The 13,127-nt window shown below is 41.8% G+C and overlaps 1 protein-coding gene across 1 annotated transcript; it reads left to right on the plus strand.

The window, feature by feature from the left end:
• The first annotated feature begins 4,084 nt into the window (after positions 1–4,084).
• LOC135429069 (cytadherence high molecular weight protein 1) lies at positions 4,085–7,096 on the plus strand. The gene is made up of 2 exons (XM_064683247.1): positions 4,085–4,738; positions 4,791–7,096. The coding sequence occupies exons 1-2, from the start codon at positions 4,424–4,426 to the stop codon at positions 6,897–6,899; spliced, it is 2,424 nt and encodes an 807-aa protein (XP_064539317.1). The 5' UTR covers positions 4,085–4,423; the 3' UTR covers positions 6,900–7,096.
• The last annotated feature ends 6,031 nt before the right edge of the window (positions 7,097–13,127 follow it).

Genomic DNA, 13,127 nt, shown 5'->3' on the forward strand with positions numbered 1-13,127 from the left:
CTTACAGTGTAGGCACAACTCTACTTAACTTATATAGAGAAAAAGCTTCTTCAGCTCAGGCTCTAGCCTGGAATTAGAGTCTCGAGTTCTAGCCGAACTTAAAAAGAATCTAAATTTCTGCTACTGCCTGGAGTACTGGAACTTAATGTGCAAGGTGGATAGCCTGATTACTAAGAAGTGTTTATTCAAAAGTAATCATGCCTGGGTACTGGGTGCCCCTTGTCGGAGATTAAACTCGAAAGATTGCTGAGAGAGCGAAAAAGACGACGTGAGATTGCAGTTTTATGTGTACCAAGTGCGGCTTTAGACGAGCTGCGGGAACTACAGTCGGTTATCGAAAAAATTTCGTTGGGGTTCAATGGCACCCCAGAGTGGGAAGAGAGGCAAAGGATTATGCAACAAACGAAATATCATCATCGTGTTGGTGCTCGTTGTGCTTTCACAGAGCCCAAAACAAGCGACGCTTATTAAGGCGCATTAATAATTTAGAATGGTTTGCTACCATTTCGCATAGTTTGAGTTATGCCTTTGGCTACACGTACAAGTATTACGCGTCAATTATGAATTTCTAATTTAACGAGTTTATTTTTTTTTTTCATTTTACGCCCCTTTGCCCTTTCGTCTGTTCTATGAACATCACGTACAGTGCACGCAGTCGGCAAAAAGCGAAAGCTGCTGAGGCCAATGGCATCGGAAACAGCGCGTTGCCATAAACAATTATCGCGTTAGTAATCATTTTATATTTCATTTTAATTACCAACGAGTCAATTGACTTTTTATGAATCTGCCTGGCGCTAGCCAACACCTCCTCCAAATGCAGCTGGCGGCGTGCTCAACAAAGTGCTCAAAGGGCGGCGGTGCGTTTTTTATTACATCTTTCTGATATCGTTCATCTTGTTAACGTGAGTCCTAAAAGGCGCCTGGCATAACAATAAGCTAGCATCTGCGGCATTAAATAAGTAAATTTATCACAGATTGCTTTTAAAGTGCCGCCATATTTCTTAGTTCGTCACGATATACTATCACAGATGAGTGACAGCCTGCAGGACCTTAGGGGTGCTTATTTCTAGTTACATTTATTCTATAATTTATTCGTATGTTTTATGCTTTCAAAATACACAGCTATTAATGATAACAGCAACAACTTTGGTCATCTTACAATATATATATATATATTCCATAGTTGAAGCCGCCGCCTCCTTCACATTAAGTGAAGACTTACTTGAATTCATGAGAATCGCATAGTAGGGCATTTGTAAACTGAACTTTTTTCATAATTTACAGCGCAGCTGGAGGTTAACTTAAACTTGCATTTACATATATTATATACATGCATATACCAATGCATGCATGCATACATGCATTTTCTATATACATACATACAATCAAACGAACATACATTAATACATACAAATATACACACATACATACATACTACATATATAGAAACATTCTTTCATACATGCATGTGCATACTTATATACATACTACATAATACATACCTACATATGAACGCACATCAATACATGCACACATGCATACAAAGTTGCATACAGATATATATACACACATGCATACAAATATGTACACCCACATGCATACATACATACATACATACATGCATATACATATACATATACGTATACATATGTGCATACAATACATACATACACACATACATACATGCATACATGTATACATGCATACATTCATGCATACATGCATACATTCATGCATACATGCATACATATATACATGCATGCATACATATATACATGCATGCATATATACATACATTCATGCATACATACATACATCCATACACACATACATACATACATAAATGCATACATACATACATGCATACATGCATACATGCATACATACATCCATACACACATACATACATACATTTATGCATACATTCACAAATAGGCTCAAGCAACTATTGTATTTCCATATTGCAGCCTGGCTTGTGTCTAAACGATTATCTCCCTGCACCCTAAGCTGAGTCAATTCCCTAGAGAACAACAAAGGAGACAAAAGAGCACCTTATTGCTATGGTTCTCGCCTTTGCGAGGAGAAGAACGAAAATCCGAGAGGTATAATGCTGAGGATCAGGCTTAAATATATATATTCAGCTATTCTATTTAATTCGTTCGTTTTAAGGTCCGTCTTAAGGAAGAAATGAATAATGTCGTTCCACTTTGCAGCCTGGCTTGTGTCTAAACTAATCTCTCGCTCTCGCTGCCATAGCTCAGATAATTCCCTAGAGGATCACTCAACTGAAGACCATCTTATTGCTGGGTCTCTCATTCTATGCGACTCTCAGCTTTTCAATTGGATTCCACAACTTGCGTTCCACCGAGTTCCATGTCACGTTTGCGAAGCAGAAGCGACAACAATGTGAGCATTTGCCATTGTAATTGTAATTGTGTTTGTCTTTTTGGTTGTAGTTGTTGTCGTTGTCGCCTACATTTCTTTGCCGCACGCACCTTCAAGGTGTGCGTGTGTGCGTGTGTGTGTGTTTTCTCTACCTTTTGCATTCTTAATAAATCAAAGTGAAGAATATATAAATTGGGCGTCGCATTGGTACGTCGGTCGCAGTTAGTATTTGGAAGCCAACGGTGCCTCACAGGTGTGCGAGTGCAAGCTTTGGTTATAAGAAAGAGATCTGCATTACGCTTGGATATATCAATTGGATAAGACACACACACACACACACACACACGCACAACCAACAAGGAATACTATGAAAGAGTCGCGACTCAGTTTCAATTAAGTGCATGCTCTTGTGATAAAAGTGATTCAGATACAGATATATATATAGAGAGATATAACTGAACAGTTTGTGCGAGTTATTCGTGTGAGCATCATGTGCAAGTTCGTCGTCTGTCTAATGCTGCTCCTGGCCGCCGCCTGCTGCAGCGCGGGACCGCTTCCCCAGCAACAGGTGGGTTGGATTTGGGCTTGCACTTGCGACGACTTCCGTTCTTAACGGATATCGAAACGGGCAACGGAAAACTGTTAATGAAATGTTCGCCTTGGCCAGGCATAGTCTGAAATTTTAAATGGCACGAGCGTCCCGAACGTCCCCAGTTGAGTTAGTCATTCGATAGACCAAGGTGTCTGCAGACGCATTTGCATAAGACATTTGCGCTGTTTGCTTAGTTGGTATGCCAAACGTCTAGCCTTTTAACGGCTAAATGCAGCAGATGAGTCGCCCAGGTATTTATAGATAGCTGCAGGTACCCTTCATTTATGGCAGTCCGTTCTATGTGTTGGCAACACTTGAGCCCAGCCAATGCCAAATAAATATATAGCAAGAATAATTTAATGTGTAATATGTGCAAATTTGGGAGAATAAATAGATAGATATTCGAGAAGTTCCAAAAGAATATAGCGGAGGGCATTAAGACATAAAATAAATGTGTGTAATAGGTTTATATTTGGCGGTAAATAAGTGAGAGAAGGACGACTAGGAACTCTCTTCTTCCAACAGGCGATAGGCGATAAAATGAAAGATACTTGATATATATACATATATATATATATTATGCTAGAAGCTACATGTCAAGTTTGGTGAAACTAGCTCATATTATTTTCCGAAATTGCTCAAAAAACAGGATTTCGATATCGATTTTTATCGATTACTTGGAAACGGGGCAAGTTATCGAATATCGGAAACAAACTCGATATGCGCGGCGACTAGGAGGACCTACAGCCAAAATTTCCCGTATCCAGCTCTTATAGGTTCTGAGATCCTTGAGTTCATAAATACGGACGAACGGACGGAAATCGACTCGACTGTTGATGCTGATCAAGAATATATATACTTTATGTGGTCGGAGATGCTTCCTTCTGCCTGTTACATACATTCGCACAAATATATAATACCCTTTTTACCCCATTTCAATGGATTTAGGGTAGGCTTAAAATCTTCCAAAAACCTTACCGATATATTTGCAAACGGGTTTTGTATTTCGTAAACGATATCTGACAATAGCTGACCGAAAGCTCGTCAGCTCATTGAAATGCGTGTCGTCTCAATGAAACAAATAACATATCGATATATGGTTAAAAATATGATGTGATAACATTCGGGCGACGCCATTCGAAAGTGACTTCAATTGCAGCGCTGACCACAAAAGGTTTTCCGCGCAGGTGCGAACGCATTTTGGGTTCAGTTTTCACTTAACGCCAAAAACTAGAACACAAGTGAAATTTTCGTCGTCGTTGCCTAGCCGCAGTCATAGCCATAGTCATAGCCACAATTTTAGCTGCTGTCCGGCAATCATGTCACGTGCTGCGTTCATTTGGGATTTGCGAATGCGCAGCACGTAGTCCGCGTTAGCTGAATGTTCGCTGGGCTAATCCATAAGGTCTTAATGTCTTCACCCCAACTCTTTTGCAGCGAAAGAATATGCCTATTGTGGCACGCGAGGACAGTGCACCGGCTGTGCAGGAGCCGGAGGCGGAGCCGGAAATGCCAGCCAGCGGCAGCGCAGCGGAAGCAGCTCCTCTGGTGGGCACATTGACGCTGCCGAGCAATGCCACCTCGATACGGGCGGACATAACGGACAACTTTTCGTGTGCGAACAAATCGTATGGCTACTATGCGGATGTGGAGAACGACTGCCAGATCTTTCATGTGTGCCTGCCGGTGACCTATGCGGACGGCAAGGAGAACACCTTCCGCTGGAGCTTCATTTGCCCCGAGGAGACGATCTTCAGTCAGGTAAGCGCGGCGCTAGACCATGCAGTTATATGTTGCTAAAGTCCCTTTGCAGGAATCCTTCACTTGCATGCGGCGCGAGGACATGGCCATTGAGTGCGAGGACAGCTACAGGTACTACGAGCTGAACGGCAACTTTGGCCTGCCCGCGGAGGAGGAGAAGGAGAGCGCCAATAAGCAGCCGGAGAGCGAACAGCTCGACCAGCAGAAGCCCCAGCCCGAGGAAAGCGAAGAAGCTGCTCAAGCTGCTCCGGCTGAACCCGCTGTAGTTGTCGTCCCCGCTCCGGAGCCAGCGAAGCCCGTGAAGGTGCAAAAGCCCAAGCCAAAGCCGAATCGCCGCAAGCCCGCCGTCACCTACAACAAGCCCGCCGTCGTATACAACAAGCCCCAGAGAAAGGCGCCCGTTGTCGTCGCCACAGCAGCTCCGGTTGTTGAAGCCGTCGAGGAACCAGAACCCGAAGTCGTGTCTGTGTCTGTTGTCCCGCAGGCGTCCAAGCCTCTGAAGCCGCAGCGTTTCAGCGTTCGGCCCAATAAGGATAAGCCGCAGCACATCAAGCCGGCTGTGCCTGCAACTGCGGCGCCCATTCGCAATGAGCTCTTCAATTCCATACGCAAGCGTCCGGCAATCTTCAACAAGAACAGCGCGTCCAGCACCGCAAAACCTGTGCAGGAGAGCGCAGAGCCAGCGGTCACCGAAGCAGTTGTCCAGGCGGAGCTCAGTGAGCCGCAGCCCACGCTGAAGCTGCAGACAATGTTTGTGGAGCCAGTTGCCCAGGCCTCCGAGCCGGTTGTGGCTATTGCAGAGCCAGAGCCAGAGGCAGAGCCGGAGCCGGAGGCAGAGCCGGAGCCAGAGGCAGAGCCGGAGCCAGAACAAACCAAGCTAAAGGAGCCGGTGGAGGAAGCTAGCCCAATGCCCGATCAAATGGTTGAAATAAAGCCCATTGAAGCCATTCCAGAGATTCCAGCTGTGATCGTTGAGAGCTTGGCGGAAAAGCCGCAAGAGATTGAGTCAGCTGATGAGCAAGTGCCTCAAATGGAGGTCATAGCCGCCGAAAGTCCCATGGAGCCCGCGATTATGGAGTCCAGCGGCTCCGGTGAGGAAAGTTTGAACAATATTGAAGCGCTGGAGGCGGCCAAGCCAGCGGATGCGCCCGTCAGCCTGCCAGCTACGCCAGAAATGGCGAATCCTAGTCCCCTGGTGGAGCAGATGCTGGACAACAATAGCGAGATGCAGGAATCTATTGGCGGCTTCAAGCCCGTCGATCCAGTCATGGCTGCTGAGGCGGAACAGCTGATCACCGACTTTCTGAACACGCTGCGCAAGCACGAGACGAAAACCGAGACTGAGCTGGCCAATGCTGCCATGGACATGGCCGAAACCGTTGAGCAGCAGCAGCAGCCACAAATTGAAGAGAACGACTCGAAGCCGGCAATTGAAGAGACCGAAGCGGCAGCGGCCGTTTCCGTTGAGGAGGCCAAGCTGCCGGAGCCCGACACAGTCGATCCGATTGCCTCGGTCGAGGAGCAGCTGCTGGAAACGGAGCCACAACTGAAACTGAAGCTGAAACAGAAACAGAAAGAGGACTCGCCCATCATCAACATCATGCAGCTAAATCATTTGCCCGCAGACTATCAAATACCCGTGCAGGTGGTTGCAGCACCTGAAGCAGCTGAGGAGTCCGCTAAAGAGACGGAAGTCCAGGGAGCAGCAATCCAAGACGATGCACAGGAGAGTCTGGCCTCGGCTGCCTATATGCCCGCCATCAGTATTGACGACATTGTGGAGCTGGTCAAGGAGCGTCTCGATCAGAATCCCAAGAATGAGCAGCTGACGCCCATGGAACTGGTCCTAACACCAGGTGCTGCTGCTCCCATGACACTGATAGAGAGCACCGCAGAGCAGAAGCCGGAGGGAGAGCCACAAACGGCAGCTCTCATTGTGGAGCCGGCGCCAGCTGCTGCAGTGGAGGAGGAGGAGGCACCTATTCTGCCCATTTACAAGCGAGTTTCTGTCGCGGATCCGGCAATGTCCGCGGCGCAAACCCAGCCGGTGACCGTCAGCAAAGCAGAGACTGAGGTGGAGACTGAGGTGCGTGAGCCCAAGTCCCAGACAAGAATGGATGCACGCAAGCGTCGCTTTCTCTTTCGCGCCGATGCCAGCTAGGAGCAAAAAACCTTCCTCCAAACAAAACCCGCCCGCAATAAGCAAACCTAAAGCCGTAGCCGTAGCGGAGCCCATTTCCAAAAAAAAAAAACAAAAACCCACGTCCAAGGCTCCCGACGCTGTTCCCAGCTCATTTGCAGCTTTACAGACTATTTTTTGACATTTTCTAGTTTTATGGCCATTTCTTGAAATTTAAGTTTAGCATTGTTACAAAACAAACAAGATAAACAAACAAAAAAAAATTAAAAAAAAACTTTTAATAAAAATATTATAAAATCAAAGACAGGTATGTATGTATTTTTTTAAGGTAAATCAAAGACGGTTATTAACTGCACAGGTGTGCGGATCTCTCATCAGTTGGCTAGCTCCATCGTGCACAGGTTTGAGTGCTTGAGTTTGCCTAATGGCATTCAACCTTTGAACGCTAGAGATGGCCAACTGAAAAGCGACCTAAACTAATACAGGTGATGGCAAGTCAAGGAACAAATGGATGAGAATCGGCTAATAAATATATTTGAAATATATTTCATAATACATCATATTCGGAAATTCAACGTGCTGTCTAACATTTGCTGGCTGATTCTTTACCCTGTACATGCTGTCAAAGAAGGGTATTTGCAGTTTTAAGACAGCTAGAGGGAGGCATTCCCTACCATATTTAATTATTATGTATCAAGTATCGCAAATAGGGCAGAATGTTTCACAAGATATAGCCCGTGCACAGGTCTAAGTTTTCTGAGTATTTATTCAAATATTAAAAAGTGTACTTACCCCAAAATTGCACGCACGACTATTTTGTTGCCACCTATTAGAAGTAAGGAGACAGACTTTATTATCAGCACATCTCTAAAAAAATGCAGGAAATATTTTTTTATAATAGTGAGAAAGAGAAAGAAAGAGAGCGAGAGAGTGGAGTGCAAGAGCATAAATAAAAGTGAGAGTAGCAGCAGAGATAAAGTTTATTAATATAACTAACTAACTTGTTAAAATAGCATTCATATTCAAAATCTGAAGCTGGCAAATCTTATTTGACTTCATGATCATCGCATAGTGGAACAATATTTAATAAAACGATATTAACTAAATCGCACCCATATAAGAAAATCATAGAAATCTTCTTATAGATTCCTATATATAGACATAGGTCAAAATATCCCACCCCAGTAACTCAGCCAAATCTTATCAGATTTTCACGAGGTTTGGCTTTTTCTTCATGGTTTTCCCTCTAGATTAATCTGGCATTCAAATCTGACTACGTAAATTTTAGTCAAAATTCATGTCAAAATCATACCCCTAAGATTCGTATAAAGACATAGGCCAAAATTTCCCATCCCCATATCTTGGTCAAATCTCATCCGATTTTCACGAGGTTTGGCGTTTTCTTCATGGTTTTCCCTCTAGATTAATCTGGCATTCAAATCTGACTACGTTAATTTTAGTCGAAATTCATGTCAAAATCATACCCCAAAGATACGTAAATAGACATAGACCAAAATTTCCCACCCCCATAACTCAGCCAAATCTCATCAGATTTTCACGAGGTTTGGTTTTTTCTTCATGGTTTTCCCTCTAGATTAATCTGGCATTCAAATCTGACTACGTAAATTTCAGTCGAAATTCATGTCAAAATCATACCCCAAAGATACTTACGTATATAAGTAGACGTAGGCCAAAATTTCCCACCCCCATAACTCAGCCACATCTCATTAGATTTTCACGAGGTTTAGCTTTCTCTTCATGGTTTTCCCTCTAGATTAATCTGGCATTCAAATCTGACTACGTAAATTTTAGTCGAAATTCATGTCAAAATCATACCCCAAAGATTCGTATATAGACATAGGCCAAAATTTCCCACCCCCATAACTCAGCCAAATATTATTAGATTTTCACGAGGTTTGGCTTTTTCTTCATGGTTTTCCCTCTAGATTAATCTGGCATTCAAATCTGACTACGTAAAATTTAGTCGAAATTCATGTCAAAATCATACCCCAAAGATACGTATATAGACATAGGCCAAAATTTCCCATCCCCATATCTTGGTCAAATATCATCCGATTTTCACGAGGTTTGGCGTTTTCTTCATGGTTTTCCCTCTAGATTAATCTGGCATTCAAATCTGACTACGTAAATTTAGTCGAAATTCATGTCAAAATCATACCCCAAAGATTCGTATATAGACATAGGTCAAAATATCCCACCCCAATAACTCAGCCAAATCTCATCAGATTTTCACGAGGTTTGGCTTTTTCTTCATGGTTTTCCCTCTAGATTAATCTGGCATTCAAATCTGACTACGTAAATTTTAGTCGAAATTCATGTCAAAATCATATCCCTAGGATTCGTATACAGACATAGGCCAAAATTTCCCATCCCCATATCTTGGTCAAATATCATCCGATTTTCACGAGGTTTGGCGTTTTCTTCATGGGTTTCCCTCTAGATTAATCTGGCATTCAAATCTGACTACGTAAATTTAGTCGAAATTCATGTCAAAATCATACCCCTAAGATTCGTATATAGACATAGGCCAAAATTTCCCACGCCCATAACTCAGCCAAATCTCATCAGATTTTCACGAGGTTTGGCTTTTTCTTCATAGTTTTCCCTCTAGATTAATCTGGCATTCAAATCTGACTACGTAAATTTTAGTCGAAATTCATGTCAAAATCATACCCCAAAGATACTTACGTATATAAGTGGACATAGGCCAAAATTTCCCACCCCCATAACTTAGCCAAATCTCATTAGATTTTCACGAGGTTTAGCTTTTTCTTCATGGTTTTCCCTCTAGATTAATCTGGCATTCAAATCTGACTACGTAAATTTTAGTCGAAATTCATGTCAAAATCATACCTTAAAGATTCGTATATAGACATAGGCCAAAATTTCCCACCCCCATAACTCAGCCAAATCTTATTAGATTTTCACGAGGTTTGGCTTTTTCTTCATGGTTTTCCCTCTAGATTAATCTGGCATTCAAATCTGACTACGTAAATTTTAGTCGAAATTCATGTCAAAATCATACCCCAAAGATTCGTATATAGACATAGGCCAAAATTTCCCACCCCCATAACTCAGCCAAATCTCATCCGATTTTCACGAGGTTTGGCGTTTTCTTCATGGTTTTCCCTCTAGATTAATCTGGCATTCAAATCTGACTACGTAAATTTTAGTCGAAATTCATGTCAAAATCATACCCCAAAGATTCGTATATAGACATAGGTCAAAATATCCCACCCCAATAACTCAGCCAAATCTCATCAGATTTTCACGGGGTTTGGCTTTTTCTTCATGGTTTTCCCTCTAGATTAATCTGGCATTCAAATCTGACTACGTAAATTTTAGTCGAAATTCATGTCAAAATCATACCCCTAAGATTCGTATATAGACATAGGCCAAAATTTCCCACCCCCATAACTCAGCCAAATCTCATCAGATTTTCACGAGGTTTGGCTTTTTCTTCATGGTTTTCCCTCTAGATTAATCTGGCATTCAAATCTGACTACGTAAATTTTAGTCGAAATTCATGTCAAAATCATACCCCAAAGATTCGTATATAGACATAGGCCAAAATTTCCCACCCCCATAACTCAGCCAAATCTCATCAGATTTTCACGAGGTTTGGCTTTTTCTTCATGGTTTTCCCTCTAGATTAATCTGGCATTCAAATCTGACTACGTAAATTTTAGTCGAAATTCATGTCAAAATCATACCCCAAAGATTCGTATATAGACATAGGCCAAAATTTCCCACCCCCATAACTCAGCCAAATCTCATTAGATTTTCACGAGGTTTGGCTTTTTCTTCATGGTTTTCCCTCTAGATTAATCTGGCATTCAAATCTGACTACGTAAATTTTAGTCGAAATTCATGTCAAAATCATACCCCAAAGATTCGTATATAGACATAGGCCAAAATTTCCCACCCCCATAACTCAGCCAAATCTCATCAGATTTTCACGAGGTTTGGCTTTTTCTTCATGGTTTTCCCTCTAGATTAATCTGGCATTCAAATCTGACTACGTAAATTTTAGTCGAAATTCATGTCAAAATCATACCCCAAAGATTCGTATATAGACATAGGCCAAAATTTCCCACCCCCATAACTCAGCCAAATCTCATCAGATTTTCACGAGGTTTGGCTTTTTCTTCATGGTTTTCCCTCTAGATTAATCTGGCATTCAAATCTGACTACGTAAATTTTAGTCGAAATTCATGTCAAAATCATACCCCAAAGATTCGTATATAGACATAGGCCAAAATTTCCCACCCCCATAACTCAGCCAAATCTCATCAGATTTTCACGAGGTTTGGCTTTTTCTTCATGGTTTTCCCTCTAGATTAATCTGGCATTCAAATCTGACTACGTAAATTTTAGTCGAAATTCATGTCAAAATCATACCCCAAAGATTCGTATATAGACATAGGCCAAAATTTCCCACCCCCATAACTCAGCCAAATCTCATCAGATTTTCACGAGGTTTGGCTTTTTCTTCATGGTTTTCCCTCTAGATTAATCTGGCATTCAAATCTGACTACGTAAATTTTAGTCGAAATTCATGTCAAAATCATACCCCAAAGATTCGTATATAGACATAGGCCAAAATTTCCCACCCCCATAACTCAGCCAAATCTCATCCGATTTTCACGAGGTTTGGCGTTTTCTTCATGGTTTTCCCTCTAGATTAATCTGGCATTCAAATCTGACTACGTAAATTTTAGTCGAAATTCATGTCAAAATCATACCCCAAAGATTCGTATATAGACATAGGCCAAAATTTCCCACCCCCATAACTCAGCCAAATCTCATCAGATTTTCACGAGGTTTGGCTTTTTCTTCATGGTTTTCCCTCTAGATTAATCTGGCATTCAAATCTGACTACGTAAATTTTAGTCGAAATTCATGTCAAAATCATACCCCAAAGATTCGTATATAGACATAGGCCAAAATTTCCCACCCCCATAACTCAGCCAAATCTCATCCGATTTTCACGAGGTTTGGCGTTTTCTTCATGGTTTTCCCTCTAGATTAATCTGGCATTCAAATCTGACTACGTAAATTTTAGTCGAAATTCATGTCAAAATCATACCCCAAAGATTCGTATATAGACATAGGCCAAAATTTCCCACCCCCATAACTCAGCCAAATCTCATCAGATTTTCACGAGGTTTGGCTTTTTCTTCATGGTTTTCCCTCTAGATTAATCTGCGCATTCAAATCTGAATACATCCAATTTCCCTCTAGCCCACGACACAGGGGCCTTCATGCCCTCAAAATCATACCCAAGATTCGAATATAGACATAGGCCAAAATTTCTCACCCCCATAACTCAGCCAAATCTCATCAGATTTTCACGAGGTTTGGCTTTTTCTTCATGGTTTTCCCTCTAGATTAATCTGGTATTCAAATCTGACTACGTAAATTTTAGGCGAAATTCATGTCAAAATCATACCCCTAGGATTCGTATGTAGAGATGGGCCGAAATTTCCCACCCCCATAACTCAGCCAAATCTCATCAGATTTTCATGAGGTTTAGCTATTTGTACATAGTTTTCACTCTAGATTAATCTGGCATTCAAATCTGAATACATAATTTTTAGCCAAAATTCATGTCAAAATCATACCAAGATTCGAATATAGACATAGGCCAAAATTTCTCACTCCCATAACTCAGCCAAATCTCATCAGATTTTCGCGAGGCGTGGCGTTTTCTTCATGGTTTTCCCTCTAGATTAATCTGGCATTCAAATCTGACTACGTAAATTTTAGTCGAAATTCATGTCAAAATCATACCCCAAAGATTCGTATATTGACATAGGCCAAAATTTCCCACCCCCATAACTCAGCCAAATCTCATTAGATTTTCACGAGGTTTGGCGTTTTCTTCATGGTTTTCCCTCTAGATTAATCTGGCATTCAAATCTGACTACGTAAATTTTAGTCGAAATTCATGTCCAAATCATATCCCTAGGATTCGTATATATACATAGGCCAAAATTTCCCACCCTCATTTTATTGGCTAGACCACCAAAATCGACACCTTGGCGTGCACTTACATAACACATGGTAAGTACAGTAAAGTAGGTACAGGTAATCAGTCAATCAGTCAATCAATCAATAATCAATCAGTTAGTTATATATCGAGATTATTAATGTAAGCTGACGTGATGCGCACAGAGTTTCTCTTTTTGGTCGATCATGTTCGATTAGATAACTCTTATTCATTAC

This window comes from Drosophila montana, unplaced genomic scaffold (assembly GCF_035044405.1).
Source record: "Drosophila montana isolate Dmon_TW-CO22-7 unplaced genomic scaffold, ASM3504440v1 contig_2583_1, whole genome shotgun sequence".
Classification (NCBI taxonomy): Eukaryota; Metazoa; Arthropoda; class Insecta; order Diptera; family Drosophilidae; genus Drosophila; species Drosophila montana.